The sequence below is a fragment of the Lagopus muta genome, chromosome 1, assembly GCF_023343835.1.
Source record: "Lagopus muta isolate bLagMut1 chromosome 1, bLagMut1 primary, whole genome shotgun sequence".
NCBI lineage: Eukaryota > Metazoa > Chordata > Aves > Galliformes > Phasianidae > Lagopus > Lagopus muta.
The window spans coordinates 106047938-106075755 of record NC_064433.1 but is presented as its reverse complement, the minus strand read 5'-3'; the positions used below and the strand labels follow the sequence as shown (position 1 = coordinate 106075755).

General features: G+C 37.4%; 2 protein-coding genes across 5 annotated transcripts in view; one reads left to right on the top strand and one right to left on the bottom strand.

The window, feature by feature from the left end:
- Positions 1-20450, top strand: part of HLCS (holocarboxylase synthetase) — a 117883-nt gene extending 97433 nt beyond the window's left edge. For 2 of the 3 annotated variants that reach the window (XM_048927173.1, XM_048927186.1), the window contains exons 7-11: positions 3706-3773; positions 4777-4937; positions 8074-8188; positions 12015-12228; positions 12660-16817. In XM_048927173.1, coding sequence (XP_048783130.1) covers positions 3706-3773; positions 4777-4937; positions 8074-8188; positions 12015-12228; positions 12660-12828 — 727 coding nt within the window. In that variant the 3' untranslated portion in view covers positions 12829-16817. Of the gene's footprint in view, positions 1-3705; positions 3774-4776; positions 4938-8073; positions 8189-12014; positions 12229-12659; positions 16818-17156 lie in introns of those variants that run through there. The other variant, XR_007373326.1, reaches the window with a different exon arrangement.
- SIM2 (SIM bHLH transcription factor 2) overlaps positions 14248-27818 on the bottom strand; it is a 61250-nt gene continuing 47679 nt past the window's right edge. For both annotated transcript variants that reach the window (XM_048927199.1, XM_048927208.1), the window contains exon 12: positions 14248-21204. In XM_048927199.1, coding sequence (XP_048783156.1) covers positions 20477-21204 — 728 coding nt within the window. In that variant the 3' untranslated portion in view covers positions 14248-20476. The remainder of the gene's footprint in view (positions 21205-27818) is intronic.

Sequence of the window (27818 nt, the reverse complement as noted above, 5' to 3'; positions counted from 1 at the left end):
TGACCTAACATTTATGCTAAGAGCTTGCCTTTGGCACCCTCTAGAAGTCACTTGGATTGCTTGCGTCCCACTTTGTTTCCTTTTTGTCAGTTGTCAGGGAGATTAGAGTTTCCCATAGGAATCAGGATCTGTCATCTGCAGACGTTCTCAAGCTGTTCAAAAAGTCTTTTCTCCTTTGTCCTTTCAGCCTGTAACAAATTCCCTCCCACCATGATGTCATTCCTTCTGGCTTCTGCTCAGATTGTGGCCCACCAGCCCTTAATCAGATTGCCACCTACTTTGCAGAAGAACTGCATATATTTGAGCTGTTCCTTCAGGTTTTCATGTTCTCCTGAAAACAAGCTTCTAGATAGGGAAGAGGGACCCATATCAGGACTGCCACTAAGAAAGCCTACAGTGTGGACTTGAGAGATCTGTTACGCTTGGCCAGCATGCCCTCTGGCAGGCCTTTCAGCACACACAGCCTGGAATCAAACACAGCACCATGCAATTGAGTGCTATGAAGAGGAAATGGAGAGCAATGGAGAGTTCAGAAAAAATGCTAGTGGGTATCAACACTACTTGTTTTCAGACTGGATGTAGTGAACAAAAACAGTGGATATAAAGCAGTAAAGTAAGTGTTCAGGCCACCTTTTTGTCCTGAATAGTACAAGAAACTTATCAAAAGATATGTTATTTTCCTTTCAACTAAGCATTGAAAGATTTTATGTTATTTTATAATTTCCTGTGTAAACAGTAGTTACAAACAAGCTATTTGAGAGTGGGATTTTCAGAAACTTGGAGTGAAGGGAGAAATCTGTTCATAACTCACCCACTTGTGCCCAGGTATTTTAACATCTGGAATGTAATGCTGCCTGTTGTAATACCTCTGCAATACTGTAACACAGCAGGATGCATTAATGAGAATTTCAACCTTAAACCCACAACATCAATGAAATTTATAGTTGTCAGGCCGCTAACATAATTCAAACATAGTTTCTGTGGTTTCAATTCCCATACAACATTCACGTCAGAAGAAAAGTCATTGTGTTGAGTAGTTATAAAGACAGATACGTTCTCAGACTTACAATTTCTTTTAAGTAATTAGGTATTGTTTATTGCTCTTGACAGCACTCATGCTATGTGTTACAGGATCTATAAAAATTATGCTAGAATCTGTTTTCATATTTCAACTGTTCTAATATTCTTGCATACCAAAAGCGCTTTGCTTACACTTCGGAAAATCCCACAAAAATGGCCAAGGCAGAGAAGAAAAATTTACATACAATTCAAGTATCTTCATCTGTGGCCAGATAAGTGCTGTCTGATATTTTTCCTGATGGGCAAATTTGTTTTCAGATGTTCCACGTTTTCCTGCTCTTGTATTTCAGTGTGGTCTTTTGACTTAATTTATAGAGCAATTTTGTTACAGAGCAGAATAAAGAACAAAGAATTTCACGAAGGCAAACGTTTAGGAGAAAAACTTGGTGAACATTGTGATTAAGTTACTTTGTAGGAAAATGAAATAGTTACGTCTGCAACTGATTAAGTTGAAAGAAAAGAGGGGAAGTTGAAATGCAAAAAAGTGCACGTACAGTTTCTCTTTCTGGAAGGGAAAATACAAGTTGTTTCTCTCAGAAAAAAAACCTAGCAAGCACACACAGTTTACATAGCCCCGAAGCTGAGTGTGGGTTGCGTTGTTTTTTTCTCTTTTACTATCTTAGACTTCATGGTATTCCCAGAACAATCCCAGGAAATAGTAAAAATAAATCTCTCTCTTGCTACATCAGTCTGGGTATTAGCAACTTCCCCATGTTGTGTCCATCTTGAAGACCATATTCATGACCCTTAAAAGCACAGACTCAGTCTCTGTGTTTAATAAGTTGTTACCTGCTGCCAAGCCTCTAATAGCTACATTCATGCATTCTGTTGATCATATCTCTTTGTTCTACAGCCTGTGCTTTGGATTCATACTTATTTTTTTACTGCTTTGATTATTTTCCTCCAAACGTGGCAGCAAATTACTTTTTTTTTCCCTATTTATAAACAAGTATGAACAGAGAAGAAACAGAAATCAGTGTTTTTTGACAAAGCCTGTAATCTCTTCTTAACTGAGCTTCCAAATTTAAATTAGATTTTCTTGTTGCAAAGCTATGAACTTGTAATTGAAATCATGCTGTTCCCAGATGACAGTGCTGAAGCCACATGGGCATAAAGAGCTGCCTAGGATTTTCTGCTAGATCCCAGCATAAGAGGAGGTGTTTTCTCAATGCTGACAGTAGATTAGTGATCATAGTCTTGACAAATAATTTGTAGTGTCCAAAGTTATGATTGTCAAACTGTAACTCAGTGAAAGAGATTGTCAAAGAGATCTGGCTACTGTATTGACAACATCTCTCTGATTTTGTGGTCCTGTGGAAAAATTTTGCTGGGTCTGTCAAGGCTTTTGTTAGTTTTGGTTCAAAAACATTTCTAATTAGTAAAGACATTTATAGTCCAGGCATTATTTTAGTCTTCAAATAATGTACCATTTTGATCATTATGAAGGCAAGACAACCCTTTGAAAGCTATTCTGAATCTTCTTGCTATTGATGTTGCCCTTCGAGTTACTGATGTCCTTTTCAAACTGCAAGGTAGGACATCTGACTGGTTCCTTAGCATGATGTCTGCCAAAATATTTGTGTCTGGTGAGCAGTGGGGCCATGCTTGTGCTTGGAGCTGGTCCCTTCCACACAGTGATGCTTGATTTCAGAACTTTAAGCACTTTTCATATGTATCTGAAATTCAGAGAAAATAGTTTTGAAAGATTGGGCTGCACTTATCTCTAAGACAAGACCACTTTTGTATGAATGAACAACGTTATATTTGTGCCCATTTTAGAAGTAGAGTTTTAGACTATTAATCTCTCTCCGAGTTTGCCTTGCTGGCACCATCTTGAATATCTATTTTATCTGTTAAGTAACTCTTCCCAAAAATGTGAACTGAAGAAGGATCATAGTACAATTCAGATCTGTTTTAAAGCAGCTTGAACAAAGTTCTCACAGTAGGGTTTTTTTTTCTTCTTCTTTTTTAAGTCTAGCATTGACTCATTTGGTGGTGTTAAAGTGCACTTTCTACTTATCCCCAGAGGAAAGTTAGTATTCTTTTAAGTGAAACTATTTTAAAAGCAGAACACAAGCCTAAAATAAGCCAGTGTTCTCTAGAGCTCTCAGAAGGTGTAGATTTATTTACTGTAGTTAAATCATAATTAGTTCTCAGGGGATAGTGTATCTTTTAAACTGCTTTATTGCCACCATATTGGTTTTCTAAATAATCAGAAACTGCTGCTGTTATATTCTATAGTATGAAAAAAAAATTGCTTTAAGTAGAAACAAATGTCTAGAATTGCTAGTTGTCACTTACTGAAGATAGTAGCACACAAAAAATAAGCAATTCAAGAAAATATGAAGAAATGCAAAACGTGTGTTATCGGAAGGCACCTTGAGTGAACTATAGCTATAATTTTTTCCAGTGTAATAGATACAGTAATGTTTTACATGATAATTTTTCAATTAATCGTTTTAAAATATTCTAATGCTTTTTGCTCAAGAATAAATATTAACTGAAAAAGGATAAATGGTAGCACAATGTTAATGTAAAATATTACCTGATATTTAAACCTAAATTCTCATGAATGTAGCTTAGTGTTCCAGCTGATAAGCATGTTTTTTTTTCCTTAATTGACAGGTTAATGTTCAAGTTGCCTGAGGAGATGGGTTTAATAGCAATCGCTGTTCGACAAACACAAGGGAAAGGTTAGTAAGTTTCCTTCTAGTTCTATAAATGCATACTGAACATACAGAATAGAACATTTTAATGTCACATAGCACTAAAGATACATTATAAGTATTTTTTGATAATAAACTACAGAATAATAGTGTCCTCTTCTCTTGCTTGAATTGTGGATTTAAATTCAAAACCTAAGTTAGCGGAGACCAAAGTAAACATTTTCAGGATGTTTGGTGGCTTTTGCAGAAATGATTTACTGGTCCTCTAGTTTCTGCCAAAAAGTCTCTGCAGTCATGCAAACTGCCATCACTATGCATTTAGTGTAATACAAGTCAGACTTCCAAATCAGAACTCCTTTTTGATTTAACTGCAACAAGACTGGTTCTTGACTTGCTCTGAGACAGAGGTTCTGCTGAGTCTGCAGGACTGTCTTAAAATGTCACATGGGCTTTCACAATCTTTTGCAAGCATATACAAGCAGGTTCTGCCTTTTTCTGTGGAAGATGCTACCACTTTTTTAAAAGTCACTTTCAGTTTGGTGGAAAAGCACCGTGCCGAGGCTAATAAGCTCTTCTAAACATAGATCTACATGAAGATGGTTAACAAGTTTCTGGCTGAAATCTAGCTTGTGTCAAGATGATTCACTGTATGGATAGATTTTTAGACACACTCAAAATATCTTCACAAATACTTCTTTACTTAAACAAAGCAATATTATCTGGAAAGTGTTTGTTACCCAGTACCAGGAAAATATTGGAAACAAGTCATTTAGGACATTCTAGGAAACCAAGTAGCAGCATGCACATTAAACAACCTGCTTGTTTTTGTGTTTTTAAAGAAGTTTTGCACTTTAATCATTTTTTCTTTCAAAATTAGTTTGGAAACTTCTGTACAGGACTTACTGTATGTTCTGAGATGGGTACTGCTGAATCTTCCATGTAGTTATCTGTATTTAAAAAATAAAAAAATGATGCTTTTATTAACGTTTTTTCTCTTTCATTGAAGTTAATTTTTTCTCCCCCTCCCCAGGTCGTGGTGGAAATGTTTGGCTCAGTCCCCTTGGTGGTGCACTATCCACTTTACATATCACAATTCCTCTACATTCCAACTTGGGCCAGAGGATTCCTTTTATTCAACACCTAGTGTCCTTGGCAGTGGTAGAGTCGGTTAGATCATTCCCAGGATATGAGGTATCTCATTTTAATTAATCTCAAAATTTGTTTCAATTTTCATTAAAATCTAATTTTTACTATGTCTTCTATACATTGAATGACTCAACACTGATACAGTGGTGAAGAACAGTAGTAAGTTTATACATACTTGACTATTTATGTTTTAAGAAATCTAGTATGCATATGGAGAATACTGTCTTTTATTGAGCTGAGTATACTACCCTCACTTCTCTCATAATCTGACAAAACTTAAGATTCAATCTTCAGCAGTGAAGAAAATGTCATTTTTGTTTGTCTAACAATTGAGTTAATTTGTTTTGGTTCTGAAGTAGCAGGGGAAGTGAGAGGAAGGAAAAACGAATAAAATTGACAAATCCTTTTCTGCTTTTTTTGTCAGTGCTGTTTCAGTGGTCACTTTATCCCTTCTAAAGGATTTTTCCAACTCTTGTTTAAGGTTGAAAACTGATTTCTAAGGCAAGAACTTAGGAGTATTGCTCTCAAGAGGGAATCAAGTGTCCTGTCATCAGTATTAAAATGAAGAACCAGTCTTCTTCAGCACCTCATATATCTCCTTTTTAATGTTACCATTTCCTAATATTTGCTAACTATAAAACTTTGGTATTTTACAGAAGTAGTTAACTAAAGCATATGTTTCCTATATTACAGAAAATCAATGACTTATACACATTTACACATGAACTTTATTATAGTGGCACCCAGTAGCTTTGCTGTAGTTTAGGGTCTGTCAGCCTTTCTATTAAAACCTTCTAACTTCAGTGCTTCATAACTTGACTATAAAAGCAAAATGCTTCAGGCTAAAATTTACAGTATGAAGTATTTGGCTGGAGTGAATAATTTAACCATTTATAATGGAAGGGACAAGGGTTAGTTTTACAGAATATGAGTCTGACTGGGGAAGGAGTTAATTTAGGAGTTTTTGCTTCTGTATGCCTACCTGTGTCTTTTTATTCTATTTTATTCCATTCTAGATGAACAATGTGACTGACATACTAAGTGTTCATATAAATATAATGTGAACTAATAATGTAGATATTGTGGTACCAAACTTATTTGGAGTAGCTTGATATGACCAAGACAAAGCTACTCAATCTCTGTGACAGTAGAGAAACACGTATTAAAGAAATCTTCCAGTATACAATAATTGAGAGGATTTAATCCTGTTGTCGTGGTGTCCCATCCCATCCTCCCCTGCCCAGTAAATAAAATACAAGACAATGGATTAAAATAACATTGAGGGTCCAGACTCAAATACATTAAAACACAGAAATTCAAAGATTTATCTGAAAGTCAAAGCTTAAATTTTCCCTTTGGACTTGAGCATCGCTTGGCTTTTCTTGGTGTCGGATGAACAGACGTACCACAGCAGCTGAAAACAATGGGCTAATTTAGAAAAGTGGTTTCATTCTTACTTCTGAATTTCCATACCTCCGTGGGCGTATGTCAGAATCTTCATATTGCTTTAACACAATTTAATGTGGTTCACTATCCCCAAAATCCATGTCAGGATTTCCATACGCAGATACAAAATACATGTGTCTCAGTTTATCAGCCAGTCATTGTTTTTAGGATTCTGTCATGAATGTTTGCAGCTCTAAATAGGCCGTGATTGAGGCTTTTGTTCCGGGCTCTTTTTGAGAAAACATGACAGTTCCAATTGTAAGTTTTACTATCATATGTTAGTGCTGCAAATTCAAACAAGCTCATATCCAGAGAGTGTTTTACTTTCCCATTCTGAGAACAGCATAAATTTCTCTCTATGAAGGAAATTAAGAACATGCTTCATTCCCACTGTGGCTTTCCCATCATTTCTGTGACATTGATATTTATGCGGAGCCTTGTTTTGTGGCAAACAACACAAGTCTTTACTGTGTAGTTTGCATCATTAAATACATCATCGACTTGGTTATTTTTCATGTTTGTTAGTGACATCAGTTGCAATGCTGGTGTGTGGTGTCTTACAGGTGTATGTTTTCCTTAAATAAGATCTACTGAGCTCTCCTTTGGTTACTGTCAGAAGATCTCTTAGCACTGATAATACCGTTTAACTGTGCTGTATTGCTATAAAAGCTTTCACAGTGTCAAGAGTTGTTTTCCATAACAAATACGAATTGGTGATATTCTCTTAAAATGCTTTGATAGCGAAATCATTTAGTATTTCCTGTCCATGTATGTATAATGGACTCCTCTCTGGCCTTTAAATCTGTCAGAAAAGTGGACACGAACCCAGGTGCAGTTTTAACACATCCTGTAAAGGGATTTCATATCTACAATAGGAGGGAATGTGACTCTTGTAGTCCTGGAGCACCTCCCATAATTTGCCTCTTGGGATATGTTCATATGCAGTTTTTCAAGCTACAGGAAGCACATTTGCTTTCTTTCTGTGTTTAAGTAGCCAGTGCAAGGTTCAGTTCAGTTCTGTAGTTACAACAAAAACTTCTCTATTGCACTGGAATGGTGTCATACAGCACAGTTTGTGTTTCCAGCTCCGTGGTATCGCTTGAGCATAGCTGCCGAACGCTTGAATGTATTAAGGACGTTACTAAAGCATTTACGTGGCTGTTAACTGGAATTTCTCCTGTCTGCTAAATTTCCTTTCTGATACTCAAAATGGCATTGTCACCTTGCCTGGTTTCTGAAAAGATCCTCAAATCTAGCATTGATATTATTGTGAATTTACTCTCATCAATTGCACTTTATCTGTAGTTTTCCATGTATGCTGACACAGTTTGCATCTTTCTTGAACGTATCCTTTAAATCCTTAATAGGGCCTAATGAATGAAGTAAGTGAAGAAAAATACCTCATAATTTTGACACAATAAATCTCTAGTACTGTTTGTCCTCCTTTTGGTTGCTCTAAGCCGTTATTATCTACCTTACTTTTTTAACTTAATAGAAACTTTTCTCTGACAGCTGCCAACCTCCTTAGTAAAACATGTAACCATGTTATTGTGGCTTTTTAGTATCAGTTGTGGAACACCTGAAAAGGTTCTTATTACGAAGAGCTGAGGGTATCACATTCTGTTTGGCAAAGAGGTACAGAAAATATAGAATATTGAGTGATAAATGAACCATGTTCTTCTAATAGTATCAGAGAGCAAAGTGTTTCTAAATGTGTATGCTTTTGTTTCTTTAGGATATTGACCTGCGAGTAAAATGGCCAAATGATATTTATTACAGTGATCTTATGAAGCTTGGTGGAGTTCTGGTAACTTCTACACTTATTGAAACAACATTTCATATACTTATTGGTGAATGTCTATTTTCAGACTTCTTTCTTTTTTCTTAAAAAAATTTGTTGTTAATGTCTTTATTAGTTCAAATGATGAGAATAAGTAGTGACAGCAGGCATACAGAAATGAAGTACAACGATCAATCAAAAGAAAGCACATAAGTAAATGTTTTCATACATCTTAATAATTCCATATGCTTTACATGGAAAAAAAAAGTGCAAGCATCTGGGCTCGTGTAGTGGGGTTCAGAGAAAGAGCATTACAAGAGGAAGGCAAAATGTCCTCCTTGATTTTCAGTGGTGAGTGTAGACAGGACAAGGGGAAACGGCCGGAAACTGCAGCATAGGAAGTTCCGCACAAACGTGTGCAAGAACTTCTTTACAGTGAGGTGACGGAGCACTGGAACAGGCTGCCCAGGGAGGTGGTGGAGTCTCCTTCTCTGGAGACGTTCAAGACCTGCCTGGATGCCTACCTGTGCTACCTGGTGTAGGGAACCTGCTTTGGCAGGGGGGTTGGACTCGATGATCTCTGGAGGTCCCTTCCAACCCCTACAATTCTGTGATTCTGTGATTCTGTGATGTATTGCAAAAGTAATAGAAATTACTAATTCTTTTTAGGTTTTCTTGTTTTTTGCAACTGACAAATAAGGATAAGTAAATGACATGCCCTTTTAGATTGGGAGAAGAGCTATGTACACACAGTAATGTTTTCATTTCTCCTTTCATCCCTTTTAAATCCATTTATAACTTGTTTTTGCTGATATCTTTCCAGAAATTGGAATGTTGCCAGTGAAGCAGTAGCAGAATAATGATTTGATTAATTAATCTCTTTCTTTAGTTCTCAGAAAAAGTCAAATTTGCTAAGTAGCTGGAAAGTCTGAGAGGGACAGGGCAAGGAATAGCAGACATTTTGTTCATTTAATTTCTACAAGTTAGCAAGACCTGTTCCAAAAAGGCTATACATTCTGTCTATATTTGGTAAGGAAGATTCTTCTCCTAATAAGCAGCAGCACAGTTCCATCACAGGTGCTGAAATATCTGCCAGCAGAAACTCTAGACTGTTTCCAAAAACAGTTATCTGTGATGTGTCTGAAAAATGAGTGCAAGTTCCTTAGCAAGTATTAAAGATTAAGTAAGATGATTTTTTTGTTTTATATTTGAATATAGCATGGTAGATAAGTAAAATGTATTGCAAAGAAAATGTGAACCTGACACTATTTATGTCAAGATGCTGTAAATTTTAAGATGAAAACAAGCAAAAAAGTTGAAATAGTCACCAGCTTCATCTGTGATACATGCCTAGCCATAAAATTTTCTATTTAATTTTTATATCCTCATTTTGTAGATAATCTGCATGTACAGAGTGGTATGTTGCTCTGAGACACTAGTAAGAGTCTCTCTGTGCTCCATCAACCATTTACTGCTTCCATATGTTTTCCCAGAGCCTGAGCTGATTAATGTAAGAAAAGTAAAAATGGATGAAAAAACAGTTCATCGTATCAATTATTTCTTTACATATTATAGGTTAGCTTTGCACATGGAGCTGCTCATCGTAAACACCACAACATTCAAATTCAAATGGAAATTTACTGTGTGCATTCTATCTGATGTCCATGGGTGTCATTTTGGTGATGATATGTCTGAAGTATAAACAAAAACATACATTTTCATCAGCTTTCAATCTTAAAACTTTGCAGCCCAAAGAAAGTTGCTTTTCATATGCTACTCCAAGGATTGTTTCTGTCATTTCAGTGATGGCACTGAGGGCAGTAAGTGTGACTTGTGACATCTAACTACTTGTGTTAGTAGTAGAAGTGATATCAGTCTTACACAACAGGAAAGCCATCCTGTTGGAGGTTATCCTCTTTCTATAGTCTTGCAGATTCCTTTCCTAACCTGATTTTTAGCACTAATAAATAATATATTATGATGATAATAATGATGAAAATCACAGGTCATTTATTTGCCTACACTGCTTTGAGAAGTGCCTGAGAAGAGGCAGACAAGAAACAGACCTGCCTTTTCACCTGTACCGTGTGCTTCAGGCCTCGCAGATGGCACAGTTCATGTTTACATTTTTATGAAAAAGAGCAAAAAAAAAAAAATTCTTTTTTTTCTTGGAAGATTTTTGGAAGAGGAGTTCTATAGAATATTCTTCATTGGTGTAAAGGCCAGATTCCGAACAGATGTAGGTAGCAAAATATAATTGAGTTGAAAGAGACAGCCAGTGTGCTTGACTTGCAGAAACTCTGTCTACTTCACTGTGCAGCTAGGGCATGGCTGTATGGAATAGAGGAGAGCAATGGATAGATGCTCAAGCCAGTGCTTGCCCTTGAATTGAAAGTTGTGTTAGCCACGTCAACATACCACAAGGTCAGTGCTAAATGTTAATTTTTTACCCTTCTCACATGGGCGAAGAGAAGGTGCTTATGCAACTAATATTTTTCACCTTAGCTGTCTACATTCCAGCCAATAGGCTTATTCTCAGATGCTACTGCTTCAACTGAGCTCATCATCTCATTGTGTTTTTCATGTCCATTTCAGTTTTTGGATGTGTCATCAGCAATCTTCATACGTGCACACCTGAGTGCTCTTAGTCTGCAGATGGACTTAAAGGCCACATTATGCAGCCTGACAATAAAAACTGCATCATAACGACCACTGTCATTCCTTCTTCACTTGTATTATGTTTGAATCGTTTTGTACTCTATTTGAGTTTAAATAGTTGAGTTGTGATCTCCTGGCATGACACATTATTTTTTCCAATTAGTTCTCTTCCTGGTAATACGTTTCTCAATCCCAATCTTTCAGTGGGATTGATATCTTGGAATTTGTTACTGTGACTTTTTTTATGCATTCTTTTATGAGTTAGAAGTCACAAACTTATTTTTGATGAAGAGATCCTTCTCCTCGTAGTAAATAAAAATTAACAACATGTAAGAATAGTCTGTGATAGCAAATTCACAAAGCAATGCATCTGGACCTTCCAACAGACGGAGGTGCAAACTTGATTGACAGGACTGGTGTTTTATCATAAATATCTGAGGAAAGAAAAGTCCAAATTATTAGGAGAAAAAAATAAACAGGTAATACAGTATATTTCTTTACATCCCTCAAAGCCTGTTTCAGCAGGCTGCAGAAAAGGTCCCAAGAGCCACATTTAAATCAGAAAGGCGTTCTGCCAACATTATTCTAGCTGGAGAAATTTCAGTGAGAGACTTGAGGCTTCTAAAAGATACGCTGTGGTAAAATAGATTAAGCAAACTGGGGACTAGCACAGCAAACTTTAATTTTCTGGGTTTTTCACAGCAAATCAAACAAAATTTGTCAACTGAATAACAAGGCTTAATTTTCAGAAAATGAAATCGGCTATCTGTAGTAAACAGAAAATAATCTTAATTACATTTAGACTGAAAAATAAAACTCCATCCGACAGTATGATACATGATTTGCTTTCAGTTTCCACACTGTCAACTTCCAGTAAGTAAAAATTTCTCACCTGGATATTGTACAGGTTGCCACTTAATGTCTTCCTAAACCTAAAACTTGTGATAGGATAGCCTTTTGTTGAAAGATCTGTGCTGGATTTGCTTCCACAGTTTTGAGGAGATACTTCTAAGGACAGTAAACAAAATCTGCACTGCAATTTGTAATTGTGCAAGTAAAGAGTTTTAAAGGTGTAAAAGACTGAAGAAGTACTGTTAAAATCCTCAGAGATAATCATTCTGTGATTCTATGATTCTATGATATATATCTATTAGCTAAATGAAGTACAAACATTTTGATGGTAACAGAATATTCATAGTTACAGATGCTATGCTGTTCTTTTGGTTTGTCTTCTTCAGGCTTTGGATTTAATGTGAATAACAGCAACCCCACCATATGCATCAATGACCTCATCACAAAATTTAATAAGGAAGAGGGGACAAATCTGAAAGCTTTAACTGCAGACTGCCTTATTGCAAGAACTGTAACTGTGCTAGAGAGGCTTATAGATATTTTTCAGGAGAAAGGGCCCAATGGAGTTCTTCCTCGTTACTACAAGTACTGGGTGCACAGGTGAGCATAATGTTTTTTTCCAACATTCTTTTTTGAGGTAACTCATAGATGTTTTGTCTTCCATTTTAAGTGTTCTACTAGACTGCCTTTGAAACTTAATTGAAGTGTATTCCTAAGTAGGATGTGATACTGTAGGTAAGACTAAACACAGTAAAATCGGTGGATAGGTTATAGAACGTATCTAGGTATTTAACATGTATCATTTGAAAAAATAAAAAACAAAGGCGTTTAGAATGATTTTGATTTGTATAGCTAACAGTGAAGCTCCTGTACTCATGGTCTTTTGGTCTTTTACCAAAATTGAAAGAAAAAAAGGATTAATTGTTAAGTGAGATGCAAAAATACTCTAGTTGACAGGAGTCCTCAAAGTTATTTTTCAATTGTTTGTGCAGTCAATTAATTAATAACTGTCTGGTTTTCTCCATTTGCAGTGGTAAGCAGGTTCGTCTCCACAATGAGGAGGGCCCGTTGGCATGGATAGTTGGGATTGATGATTATGGATTCCTTCAAGTTCATGAAGAAGGCAAAGGTGTAGAGTCTGTGCATCCAGATGGCAACTCCTTTGACATGCTGAAAAACCTCATAGTACCAAAGCATTAGTAGTTCTCAGAGTTCACAACACAAAAGGAGGCTTTTCTTTACTATTCAATACCAAGTAGTTAAGTTTGCGTAGAAGTGGGAAGAGTGTTCGATGGTTTGTTTGTTTGGTTTTCTTCTTCCTATTTCTGATGTCTTTTGTTCTTTGAGATGTATAACTTCAACAATTTAAGAAGAGTTAATTATCTTTTTGATGAAGGTGTTCATTTTTCTGTATTGTCTTAAAAACTCATCTATGTTACCATTCTTTGTAAGCATCGATTCTTTTAACGGACTCTGATTTCAACAGAATACTGTGCAATGAACAGAACTTTTTCTTCAATTACTCACTGTGAGAAACCGAAGTGGCTAAATATTTTGTTTTCAGGTGTCTGTGTTTTTATTGTGCTTTAGCACAATGAAGTACGATATTTGCATTTTAACTAGATTCTGATTTTTGCTCTGTCTGCAGTGGAATCATCTGGAAGAGTTCATCATGTATTTCTGAATTACTGGGCTTAACACCATATTTAGATTCAGGTCTAAGTAGAGCCTTGCTGACTTGGTTCTTCTTCACATGAACACGTACAACACCTTACATACTGTGCTTTGGTTGCAGGTATGCAACTCTGTCATGGCTGCCTTGAGTTTTTGGAGAGTCTTCCATCAACTCTTAAGAACTATGATTGGTTAAGCCTATTTATTTTTGGCCTGCTCTTCTTTGCTAATTGGATCTAAGTGAATCATCTCATGTCTCCTTTAAATCAGTGTTCTGAAAGGGTTTAGCCCTGCAAGAATAGTCCTCTGGGAGTCATGACTAGTATAGCTTCTGATTTCAATACTCTTATACAAGTTCATCGCTATAATAGTGATGAAGTTAAGCGAATAAGAGAAGATGTCCCAATCTTAAGATCCCTACTTCAACCACTATGCTGGAAATGACAAAACGTAAAGTTACTTGTGTCCAAATTCTCTTCCACTGCTTCTGTTTTCTCCAATCCCTTTCCCAAAGCAGGCACCTGTTTTTTCTGCTAACCACTGAAAATGAGGTTTGACATCTGCTGACTAGCAGGATGCTTGCTTTTGGGGCTGGCCACGTGGTTCTGGGTTAGGTGTAACAGCTTGGTTGCTTGGAAAGCAACAAGAGGTAGGCATGTGGGAGCTCCTGTGTGATAGGCAGATTATCGGGTTTCTCTCCTGTGCCAGATGACTTTGTATTCTGTCTGGCCTCAGAGCACTTCAAATGGTTCTCTCAAATAAGAAGTTTATCATAGGTGTGATGTGGCCAGCTTCATTTCCTCCAGTAGGCAACACCACTTATTATGTACCTTGTCCCTACTAAAGTTGGATCAGCCAGATTGATTTCTACAAAGCATTTTTGTCTACCAGCCAGAAATGGGTTTTTTAGGTTAAAGTTCACCTCATAAACAATCTGAACTTGTTAGTAGATTGTTTCAGTTACAAAGCCAAGAAGTCTTAAAGCAAAGAAGCTAGTCTGTAATGGTAATTTACAGTAATCCTCACATATTAGGTTTTAGGTGGTTTGGCAGCAAGTGCTAGAAATTAAGTTGTCCTTCTCACACTTGGGATTTTACGCTCCATATCGCAATATATCAGTTTGTGTGCCCGGTTATCTGTCCCCTGCTGTTTTGTTTCCCCTTGTGATCTGTGTCAAACAAGACTGCACACCAGTACTTCGTAGAATTGTACGGGGGAGTGTAGACAGCTGTTAACTGGCTTAGCTGAAATGATGCACAAGATCATCAATTTTTCCTTTTTCCCCAGAGATGCTTTCCAAACTGCTTTGGGCTGTTAATTTTTGGCAACTACCTTTATTTCAGAATCAAGCAAATATTATCATAAAATGATATGTAAATCTGAATTAATAAAGTTTTTAAAGGAGCCCATTTATATATACACGTGTAGTATGTGTGCAGGTGTGTATATGCACAACTTCTGTGTCTGTTTTCACTTCTAATTCTACCTTTTCCTTTCTAGCTGTGGAAAGCATAGTTCTGTTACTGGTTTTTGACCATAGAATTTTTAAAAACTTTAGATCTGTAGTTCTCAAAGTGTCTGTTTTGTTACAGTAGAGTTTGCCAATAGGAAACACAGTTGATACCACTTCTATTTCAGATAGAGTGATGAGTGCTGTAGAGTTTACTTTAAATGCCATGCATTACTTCTTTACAGTGTGCTCTTCCTTACTCTAGGTGCAGGGACTGAAAGAACACTGGGGAAAAAGATAAAGCATGCTCCTGGAGGAAGGGCAGAATGGAGTACTTGCAAAACTTCTTAGCTAAGCAAGTGCTGAGCAGAAAGCAGATGTATTTTCAATACTAAATTGCTGCAATATAATAATTGCTATTATTCCTATCTGGCTTTCTTCATATTCTTTGCAATGAAACACATGTTTTATTCTTGCTTTGTGTTTTAAGATTATTCCAAAACAAGTTTGGGAAGAAACTTAACATTGAACTTCCTTTCTGAAAGTGAGAATTATCAGCTGTGGATTTGTCAGAGCATTGGTAGGTGATGTGGGGATATTACTTTGCCTCTATTTTTTAGTGGCCTCTTCATGCACATCTGCAGCTACCTGCTGTCTTGAGCAAATGGCCTTGAGTTGAATGAGGTGTTTGTTATAGACCTGACCTTTCTTTCAGAAAAATCAAAGAACTTCACAAAGAAAATGCGTGCTGCTTACAGAGAGCATTGGAATAAGGTCATTTTGACTAGCAGCTGCTACTGTCAGGAAAGCCCATGAACCTTCCTATACCACACTCATCCCTAGGGAATATCTGGGAATCACAGCCACTGATTGTACTCTTATTATGGCAAACTTGTTGCATTCTGAAAACCACAATGTTTTTCTATGAAAATCATTTTTAGTATTGTTCTTTACATAAGACAGACAAATGTGGTGTCGTGTGGTCTCAGAACGCAGGTATGGAGAGACTAGGGCATCTCTGGACTCGGAAGTAATGCACTGAAACTGTTCAATTTTATTAAAATGTGGAACATTTCGTCCGTGTGAGGTTGTTGTCATATCTTGATGAAGTGCTTTCGTAGAACATTAATCACTGTCTGTATTTCTGTGACTTCCTTTTTTTTTTTCCTCTCAGATTGTTACACATGTTCTCATCACACACTGTGAAAATATCTGTAGAGGTTGTTTGTCAGCAGGGAGTCTTTTTGCAGGGTGAGCTGGGTGTGTTGGCACCTGTCTGCATTCAGAACGAATACGTGGGTTGCGTCCCTGCAGGACCAATGCTGTTTCCAAAGGTTTGAAAAAGAATAACATACTTAACATGTAACAGTTCAAGAAGTGCATCTCACTTCTATTAAAGGTTTTATAAGATTTCAGAGCTTTTTAAAAATCTGTTCAGGAAATATCATATACTTCAAGGGCTGTTATCTAGAAATAATATTGGAGTATTTAATTCTTTATGCTGCTATTCTATTGCTCAACTTTGTTTAATTTCTCTACTTTTTCTGATGCAGCTACAAGACTTCACAAGTCTAAAAAAATTACTCTCTGCAACTGCTTTGGAACAGATAATTGCTATAAATGTTTTCTGAAGTACAGCTTAATAGCTGTCATGGCAAAGATTTGTGCTGCCAACAGCTGATGGATTCCTGGGGGGAAATGCCCTGATAAAGCCATCTGCATGCATAAGATGTGGCAGTGATGCACAGCACTGATCAGACAGCAAAGAAATTAAATCTGGACTGAGGTAAGAACAGAGGTCAAAAAACAGTGGCATGCAGCCGACTGTCATCTTGTAACAATCAGTTGATTAAGAGAACTGCAGGGAAGAATTGTGAACTGATGCTGCATTTGAATGTCTTGCATTAGAGTGTTTCGTTAGCTATTCTGTGTTATTTTCAGTTCTCCAAGACTCTTCCTTTAGAATGCAATGTAGCTTAAATGGGATACAAATCCTTGTATTTTGTAAGACATTGAGTCAAATTAAATGTTGAATTGAAATAAATTTTCCAATATACAATGTGAAGCCCTGTGTTTTGTGGTGAAAAAGAAATCAAACTCATTTTTCCTTTGGCTACAGGACTTTATTATCGTTTTAACAGTTTTGTTTTACATAATAAATAAGCAAAAATGCTTTACATTTTTAGGGAATACATATATAATTTTGAGCATTAATAGATTGTTTGGTTTGCGTGCTTTTTCTCCTACATTTGCCAAATAGCTCATATCTGCATTATATAAAAAAAGCAAAACCTAATGTTCAGGAAAAAAAAAAAAATGACATAGTAATACTATCTCTGTGTTAATTTTGAAGTATGACTGAAATGTTGAAAAAATCCTTTGTGCTATGTTTTGTGGTTTCTAGAGACAAGTACTGATATTCTGGGAGGTATCCTTCAGAAAAGCAGCCTTTCCGCTTTATCGCAGTGAGATACACTCAAATTTTACAACTTTAACCCAATGTACTCAATTTCGTTAAATTACTGAAATGCCCTTTAGAAATGACCTAACTGCTGTCACCAGGAGAGAAGTCTGTTTCCGTACCACCTTATTTACACTGCACAGTTTCCATGAATAGGAGAAAAACTTTTGAGACATCAATATGGGAGCCATGTTTTCAACTTTAGGTTTTGGTAAGATATTCCCTCTCTCAACTCTCTCTCTTCCATTCCGCATGTACTTGCTATAGCCCTGCCCTCCCCCGAGATGTACAATCCTGTCACGTTGCACGAAAGAGGCATCTCTGATAGAAGTATCTATATTAGCTCACATATGTACAGTTGAAAGAAATTTGGGCATTTTTTGTAATGTAGTCCTATTCCCACTCCACTTCTGTGTCATAATTTTTTCCAATTGCTGGGAGCATTGCCACTCTCAGTGGCCACATCGCATTCTGCAGCATTAATGTACTGTGAACATCTGTAGTTCAACTGACTGAAAGTCAGTGTCTGAACTCGTGTTTTTCTCTCGATGTAATTTGCTCACATTCCAGCTGTGAATATGCAATTGCTGTTTCTATTTTTGAATGGCAGGAAAAAATGTTTCACACGTTTGCTTTTTTAATCACAGATCTTTTCTTAAATCTACAATGCATTATCAGATGTGAATGCGTAATTGAGTCGTTATTTCCTAACAGGGAAATTCATGTATCTGAATCTCATATACTGTAAAACTTCTGTGGGAGGGTGATGGAACACCTCCTTTACTTGAGATTGTTGAATAAAGCCTGAAAGTGTGAATAACAAGGTAGAGGCTGGAAAAATATTTTGTGGTATTTTAATGAAAAATATCAGTGGAGGTTTTTTGACTGAAGCGTAATTTATATGTTCCTGAAAACATGTTTTTGTAATGAGAAATAGTTAGAAGAACAGGAAAATACAGCAGATTGACTTTGTGTGCAGCAGTGCCACTAATGAGGTATTGGGAGACATGCAGTATGAAGCAGTTGTGCATCAGGTTTCTTTTTAATGATGCAATGTCAGTTTCTCCTTAATAGGGCATGGCTTTAATTTGAGAAAATTAGCATACAGGTCTTAGCATCATTGTACCTTTTAAGAAGTTGGTTGCGTTCATTAGGAACACTGGCTGGGAAGGCCGTTAAAGAAAGCCACTATAAAGCCAGCTCATGTCTCGGCAATTCATAACATCAGAATGATAATAACATTCACACATAACATTTCTATAGCTTTGCCACATTCTCCAGCTCGAGAAGAACAAAGGAGTGCAATTAAACTGAAGGTGTTGGTTTGGTTTCACTCATTTTATGTTGTTGCTAAAAAGTCAGATCCGGTACTTCTGATCATATTTATCATGAAAGATATCTTTCATATGTTTTTTAGTAAATGAAGTCAGACGACTGAGTTTCCAAGCGAACATGAATTCAATTTCATAACAAAGCTTTCTCTGTTAAACTTTTAATCAAAAGCAATAAAAATACTGAAAATTATTTTCAGATGTGTTAGAAGTATTTTTGTTTACTCATAGCAATAAATATTCATACATACAAAGAGGTGACTGATTATTTTTGCTGCACGTAGAAGATGGAGGGCGTGTAATTAAGAGAGTGTGTATTTCATTACATTTTCCTCTGACAAGGTGCAATCCATGAGCAAGTATTTTTCCATATTACACAAGCCAGGTAAGCATTTTCTTTAGCAAAGGTCTCTTTCTAGAGCGTCAGATAAGAGGGAGAAAGCTTCTAAAATGTAAACTTGAATTGGGTGAACAAATGGGGCTAAATACAGCTGGCTCAGAACTACAACAGCCTTCAGTGTTGGTATTTACATCTATTACATGGGGAGCGTTCATTGTTTTGCCCAAAGCACATGAAGACTGTTTGGGGAAGCAATGGAAAGACAAATTGGACAGACTCATCAGTAAAACATTCACAGATCCTATACGTCTCCTTATTTCCTGGTTTGCAAACATTATGGAGAAGTGAAAAAAGGGGAAATCTATTCTTAGTAGGCTGGACAAAATTCAAATGTATGGCATATGCCTTCTACTTGCTAGTTTATTGGACTGAAACATGTGCAAAGTATTCACTTCAAAACACTGAGGTATCCTGCTCTACTTCCAGTGCAATCTTGCATCTTGTGGTTGTGCAATGACTTCAGACTTTTCTTACCGAGATTGTCCATTGACATAATTTGTGAAGTGCATCAATCAGTCAAATAATGAATCTTACCTTCGTGTTGACAATGAGATTTATGCTTAATGAAGTCCAGTGTGTTAAAAGCTGAACTTTTTCAAATTCAGAAGGCTACAAATAATTTTAAAATCATGCTTAAATGTTCATTATTCCCTTGACAATAAAGAGAACATTTCTTGTGCTAAGATTAAGATGTTATTTTGACTACCTGGTTTGAATAACAACAAGTCCTTATCCCAAAATATTGAGCAAAATACACTTTTTAGAAGTTTCTTTTTCTTATTATACTGTTTTTATTGAGGAATATCTTTAGCTCCTGCTGTGTGATTTGTGCCAATTCACCATGACAAGACCTGTAACCTTTTAATACATACCTTTTTATGTATGAATTTGTCACAATACCATCACTTGTTAAGATTAAATGGTGGCAGTAAAAATTTCTGAATACTGAAAAAAATGTGTGATAAGTAATAAATAAGCATGTTCCAAACTTAATTATGTTTGGTTAGTACAACTGTATTACAGATACTAAAAATCACCACTCTTTAAACAAAGTTCATTTGTCAGGACGTGTAACAGATGGGCGGGTAGCTGATGTAGGGTTTCACACTTTGTCAAAAATACCTAATCTAGAGTGTACAGTTTATGATAATGATAACAAAAAGAAAATAATAATATCTTGAATGTGTTTTGAGAAGGAAGGATTAAGGGAAAAATTGTTCTTCATATAAACCTCTGCATATAACACCTATCATTTAATTTTGTTGCACACTATAAAATAACAAAAATAAGATCTGCAACAAATCTTCTCACTGGCACCAGAGCTTAAGCTTTGCCAACAAAGCACTGAAGCGAGATGTATTCTTTTTTCCTCGCCTTGAAGGTACTGTCACACATGTCTTGCCAGGAACACACAAGTCTGTCCCTCATTGACCTTCAGCTGTGCTCAGTAAATGTAACTATGTTTTCTCATGCTTTTTGGAAATCATTACTGTTTGGCTTCTTAGTTAAATGTAAATACTCTTTTACTACTGTCACCTTCCATTGGCTATTATTACAGAAGTTCCAATATAATGGGGTAGTGTCGTTTCCTTGTGGGTTTCTGGAGAAGAGGCTGATGAGGGGCTTTGGTTTTTGTACATAAACGTATTTACTTCCTCAGAATTGTATCCATAATTTTCTCCTACGTGTCCCGTTGCTGTACATGATGAAGTTTGAAATGTGCCATGTTTGGCTAAAACATGATGATAATTTAGAAGCACAAATGGAACTTGTCCAGAGGGTCTTACATCCATCACACGCTCACTCTCGGAGTCGTGATCAAGCTTTACAGTCATTCTCTCATCACTGTCCAGTTCATTTAGGCTTGTAGCATGGTGACTAATATGCCCATATTTGGGTTCCTTCATACAAATCCGTCTTGTTTGTTCATACACTGCGGGCACAGGTAGGAGATGACTTAATTGTCCTAAAGCTTTAGATTGGAAACATTCTGATTTTGGCAGCAAAGAGTTAGCAACTGAGTTTGAAAAAGAGCTTTCATTAATGCTCATTTTTTCTTGTAGGTCTCTGTTAAAAGCTAGCTTGTTTTCTTCTTTAATGAGATGGTGAGGTGGCTGAATCCTGTTTTCTATTTTGTTGGGTTTCATGATGCTGGAATCATAAATCTCTTCTTTGTATCTGCTGCCTGGCATAGGTGCTGTGCAACTTGTAAAGTTGTCGGAGAGAACATCTTGGTTGTATCTCCTGTTCGATACGGGCACTTGGGGGAAAGAAAAAACATGTTAATTCCTGAAGACAAGCTCATACAATAGTTGGACTCTGACAAATTTTATGGCTGAACTGTAATACCTGTTAGGTTTGGGTCAGATCCGAGTCCCAGTAAGGACATCAGAAACATTCCCATTTGCCTCAGTTGCTTTGGATAAGCCTGAGACACTACTGAAAGGTTAGAAAGCATTTGGAAAGACACTCAGTGTTGAGCAATTCTCAAAATGTTTTTCATGCTATGCAAAGTGCTTCTTTTCACTAAAAAGAGTAATTGCATAATTATTAATCTCTGTTAATATGGTCGAATCAGGAAATTAAAGCAAAGAACTAAATAACCACAAACGTGACTCACAATTTAAAAACCTCAGACTTAGTAAGCTCTTTTCAGAACTCAACAAATAATTTATCAAAGGAAGGATGAGATTTCATCTTGATAAGTCTTTGCTTTTTTCCTTTGAAAAAACGGTAACAGATATTAAAAATGTCTATTGAAAGGCAACAGAAATACTTCATAAGTAATGCTGAATCTCAGCTTTCATGTAGTGAAACTGTTTGAATAATAAAAGTGTGATCTACACTATACACTGAAAATATCCACATGAGACTAAACTGGATGTGCAATGAAAATAAGATGATAGATTTTAAAATTTTAGCAGGGTGTGAACCTAGCGTATCTGTTCAGGCTTCTTCTCTAAAATATATTGAGAATCTTTTCTCTGAAGCTTTTGTATGCTGGCTAAACTCGTATAATTGTTTGAATTGTTTTTGTCATTTTCTGCTTGGCCTACATGATGTTTTCTTTTAGTACAGTGTTATCAAACAACAAATGATAAGAGAAAATGAACTGTTTCACTCCTGTACAGTATGGCTATGATTAGGTGAGTGCTGATGTTCTGTGCCGAGTGTTTTGTGTGAACAGTTTGGCAAACTACTCCTACAAGGCGTATTTGAAGGTTTGATGTTAAACGTTCAACGAGGCACCAAGTTTCTCACGTTAAACTTAAGCTGAATTTTTTGCCATGTTCACTGAAAGTCCTGAACAACCTAAATGCCTTCTGTAAAAGGGATTTTCTGTTTTCCTAAAAATTTTATTCAACATTTTAAAAGTTTTGGAGTTCCCCGTAGTAGTTGCTGACATAACTGCACCCACTAATAATTAAATATTCCCTGTGCTATAGTAGACTGGGAAAACCTTCGTGTATAACAGAGGAAGCAGAAATAGCTCAATTGTACCTTTCTTACATGCACAGCTTCATTAATTTCAGAGGGAGTTGCACCACATAATTAACACCAGAATTTAAACAGAAATCTGGATCCAATTTCTTCTTGATCAACCCACAGTCCTGCAAGAAGCAACAACTTTCCAGTTCTTGTTTTTAATTTCTGTGCAGCCATTTTTGTACCGAGAGGTATATGCAGGCCTAACTAAACTGAATTCTTGTCATCTGTGGAAAAATGGCCCTCCTACATCACAGATCAAAACAGGGACTCAGCCACGTGCTTGAGTATAACTTAGAAACTTTCTAAGTATAATTGTATTACTGTAATCTTAACTCCACTTTTGGCATTCTTGTTATTAAAAAAGTCACCGTCTGAGAGTTGCTGATATATAACCAGTATGATTTAACTAAGCTGAAATACGAGTTTTGGTGTTTCCCAAACTTGATGCATCTGCTAGCCATGAGTTGGTTCTCATTGCATCATGAAGTACTGTTGCCTCATGGCTCTGCTCTCCTCCCTGGACAAAAGATTGTCCTTTCCCATTTTTAGAGCCCGAGCTTGTAAGAAGCTGAAGCATCACAGCAAACAGTTGGATGTAGTCTTTTTATTTCTTTTTTATTTAATCTTGAATTCTGCTCAGCTGATGGCTTCTTTTGTGGTCCAAGAAGTAATTTGCATACTCAGAGATTTACAAGGTATATTATCCTTTTTTTTTTTTTTTTTTTTTCCTATCCTGTGCCTCGAACATGGTTTTCATCTCTGATGTTGAGGAAGAAGGTAAGCATTTGGTTAATTGTTTGCAGGCTTCCATTAAAGTTGTCAGCACATTTGTGGAGTTAGAGCAGACAGTTAAGCAGGACAGCAGTGCAGCAGAGCACAGTAGTTTTTGTCCTCTTCCATTCAGAAGAGTTGGCAGAGCTGGACTAAAATCTGCTCATCTTCCTTTGCAGATAAAAACCCAGAAGTGACCTGGGAAGGACTCCTTGCAGGGAGTTTTGTCATACACAAAGACCCACCGCTCTGTGCTGCAGTGAAAGGGCAGTATCCTCGGGTTGCTTCCAGCCATCCAGCACATGGGCAGTTATCAGGGTACCTGCCTCAGCCAGGTGCATTCTGTTCATTCTCACTCACTGGGCAGCCTTTACAGTTGTCAGTGTCAGTGCACTAATTTGGGATGCTTCCCAGCCCATTCTTCTGGCAGGGGAACTTGGCTGTGCTGAGTGACAGAGCTATTCTGTCATATTCCATATGTTCCATAAGACCATATATCATGCAAGAGTGATAGTAGCTTCTAGAAGGCCCTTCATACATGCTTACACCACCTCCATTCATAGCAACTGACAATTGCAGCAGTGAGCTCTGTCCATCAGGCATCATGTCACTGCTAATTCTCACCAAGCAGCCCTGCTTTCCCACTTGTGCATTGGGTGCAGCATGTTCAATGGGCTTTTCTGGCAAGTTTTATGGCAGACAGTCAGTTATTGACTATAGACTATTGTCTATTTGGTGATAAGAGCTCACCTTCCCTGCCAGCCTGCTGAGAGTTCAGCATCCAACCACCCAAATGACAACAAGCAAGGCTACTCTAGAAGAAACTAGTCTGTAAAACATATAATACCTATGCATAGTTGCAGTATACTGGAGTAGTTTTCATCCTGTTTAACCTGGTGCTGTAGTGAGGAGTGTTCCCTCCTGACTTTCTCATAGTGCCGTTAAAGGCCTGTTGGTGTTCAAAATGGGAAAGATGCTCTCAGAAAAGATATTCCATTCATAAACATGCCTTTGTCTGACAAGAAGTGTCAGAGTCAGTTAAGAGGTAGAGCCGCTCCTTGTTTTCTCATTGCCCATAAGAAATGACAAAAAGACATCTTTGAATCAACGAAGAAAGACCAGTACGTAGAATAGACCTTCCTACACTTGGTGCATGGTCCAGGCAGCTTTGAATCCAAACTTCAGAAAACCTTGTCAGTTTTTACATCACAGATGAAGGTCTCTTCATGCATAATTGTCTTGCATAATTTTTCTTGAGCTTTCTGAGCTACGTTGATCTCAGAAAAGTATACTCCTGACAGTTCAACGTGATGCTAAGCTTCACGTGGGTGGTACAGACTGGCTAACAGCATGACTTAAGTGAAGTGTGGATACTCTGTACCACAGTAGCAGTGTAACCATGGAAGTGTACAAAGGAAACATCCCTGACTACAAAGATGGTTGATTTCTCTGAAGAGATTCTCTTTTCTGATGAGTAGACCAGCTGGAATAAAGTGGAAGAAGTTTCAAAACCAGATTCTGAGGCAGCAGCATCTGATTTGCAGACAGTTTTATCTGCTACGTGCTTTTCCAGGGCTTTGATGGCTTGGCATAATCATCTTAAAATCTCTGATCTCTCCAAAAGACACTATTTTCCATAGTAAAAGATGTCTCTCGCCTATGGTATTTTTGGCAGATGCCTCTGTGGATGTGATGTGTAATAGACCTAGCATCCAGCCCGATTGCCAGATGTCATATTTGGCATTGCCTTTGGATTGAAGATAATGATGCTAAGCAGATCCTCTCTGCTTTGAAGCTTACTAGCTGTCAGTTTGTCAGCGAACCACTGGAAAAAGCAATAGTTGACAATGTAAGGAAGATCAGATGCCCCTTTTAACTCAAAGCAAAAGCTGCTTCCAAAAGTTCAGATTTCTCGTTTGCCAGCAGCCTCAGCAAAAGTACAACAGGACTAATTCTTCCTTAGAATGAGTTAAAGCCCAGAACAACTAGAGATAAATCCTCTGTGTGCAACGGAGGTTGTTTTTTTCTTCCCTTTCCTAATGCTGCCTGTGAACTCCAGTAGTAATCTCTCACCAGGATTGAGTTGACTGTAATCTTTTTCCCTTCTAAATAGCAAAAGTATGAGGAATCTTGCAGAGAATTAGTCATACCAAGTCACTTTTCCTCAATTCCTTAATAGCTAAGCACCCGTTAAAGTAAAGTAAATCTCTGCTCAAAAGAAAACTCACATATTCCAACTTAAGCAACAAAAGTAGAAATAGAAGTGATATCACAAGAACTGCAGGTATCAGAGCTCTGTTTTCCTGGTCATGAAGAGAAGGTGCAGCTAGGCATGCGTGATGAAACTGAAAAAAACCAGCAGTTCCTTGCATTGATTTGTTGGGATTTTTTTTTTTTCTCTAAACAGATTTAACAGTATTCCTGTGGAATCCTTCTGGCTTCACGTATGTAATGGGAGTTGTCTGCCCACATCAACCAACCAATGGTAAATCGCTTGTCTGCTTCTATGCTCAATGGGCTTTTCTGGCAAATTTTATGGCAGCCAGTCAGTTATTGAACAGTCAGTTTTACAGACTGTTTCCTAAACAGGCTGTTCTTTCCATATCCATTAGCAGTGTATCAGATCAGCAAAGGGGTGGATCTGCTATCTCAGCCAGTCTCACTGCCCCTATTAGTCTGGAAGCAGAGATGAAAAGCTGGGCTTCAGTACACAGGGACAGCTTTGTTCCTGAAGACTCGCTGGGGGTAATTGGCTTTGAACCTTGTACTTATCCTTATTTCTTGTCCACAAAGATACAACACCTTCAGATAGGGCAAAAACATTTCTAAAGCATCTCTTCTAGTTCAAAGCTATTCTTTATCACACCCAGCCCACAACACCAGCAAAAGGAAGTCAGCACAGTAGAGGAGCCTGGGCTCAGAAAAAAAAAAAAAAAAAAAAAAAAAAAAAAAAAAAAAAGATTTAACCTCTCTATACTGTAAGGAAATCTTAAATATCATTCATTTTCAACCTAAATGCAAGACAGTGAAATGCTACTGTCAGCTAAGGGACATTAGATGGTCCTCCAAAGGACAAAATCCTGGACAGAAGTTACTCTGTGGGAGACACTTTCAGTATCTGATACCATCTTCTGTTTTATGTTACACGTTGATATTTTAACATCAGCGGATGTACCCTTCAGATCTGGGATATCTAATGATTTATCCTCATGTGAATAAATCTACTACTTCCTCCATCCTGTCCATAAGGAAGTTAGAAGAAAGAAACTTTTCCAACTTATAATTTTATGTCAATCAGTCCAGTGACTTTTAAATAACCAAAACAGTGTACGCAGATAGGTGTAATGAGAATGAGATCTAGAGATTAGAGTGTATCTTTAGCCTGTTCAAATCATTTATAGCTGTGCATGGTTATTTCTTATTGGTTGGCATCTCAGATGTCAGTGTTTTCAGTGTTTCCTTCAAAGTATTTAAGCTGACTGTATGGAGAGATGATGCAGGTGATCAGGCAGGACCATTGAAGACATTTTAAACCAAGCAGGAAGAGAGTGCATTTCATTCACTCATTCCCTGTGGTGACTGAAAGGTAAAGACATTCAGATTGGCTTCGTATTCAGAAAGAACAACCTTCAGTTTTTATGGAAATAGATTGTGTTTATTTTAATTTCTGTATGTGGACTGAAGTGCATTTGTTTCTGACAGCAAAACGTGGAGACAAACTATGCCAGTGTTAAAGGAGGTGGTATCACTCCCATGTTCTAAAAGTGATTCTGGTGATTGCATTTTTTTGATGCTTTGATAATAGAACCATGGAATCACAGAATGGCTCTGTCCCCTAGCCACCAGATAGGGCTGCCCAGGGCCTCATCTATCTTGGCCTTGAAAACTTCCAGATACAGCGCATCCACAGCATCTCTTCTCAGCTTGTGCCACTACCTCAGTGCCCTTTGAGTAAAGAATTTCTAATACTGAATCTAAATCATAGAATCATAGAATTGCTCACATTGAAAAAGACCTTAAAGATCATCAATTCCAACTGCAAACTAACCGTGCTACCCCATACTCTATTCTCTTTAAGTTCAAAACAATTACCCCTTGTCCTATCACTACACTCCCTGACAGAGTCCCTCTCCAGCTTTCCTGTAGATTCCCTTTAGATACCAAAAGTCCCAGTGAGGTCTCACCAGAGCCTTCTCTTTGAGCTCAACAAGTCCAGCTGTGTCAGATTTTCTTAAAAGAGAGCTGCTCCAGCCCTCTGATCATCCTCACTGTCTCCCCCGGACCCTCTCCAACAGAACCATTGGAGTCCCCAGAGCTGAATACAGTACTCCACAAGAGAAGAAGAAGAAAATCCCCTTCCTCAACCTCCTGGCCACTCTTCTTTTAATACAGGCTGGGTATGATTGGCTTTCTGGGCTGCAGGTGCACACTGTCGGCTCACCTTGAGCTTCCCAACAGCCCCAGGTCCTTCTCCTCAGGCCTGCTCTCAATCCATGCCATGCTCAGCCATCTTGAATTTGCCCCAGCTCAAGTGCAGGACCTTGGCCTTGTTGAACTCCATGTGTTTTCCATGAGAACACCTTTCAAGCCTGTCAAAGTCCCTCTGGATGGCAG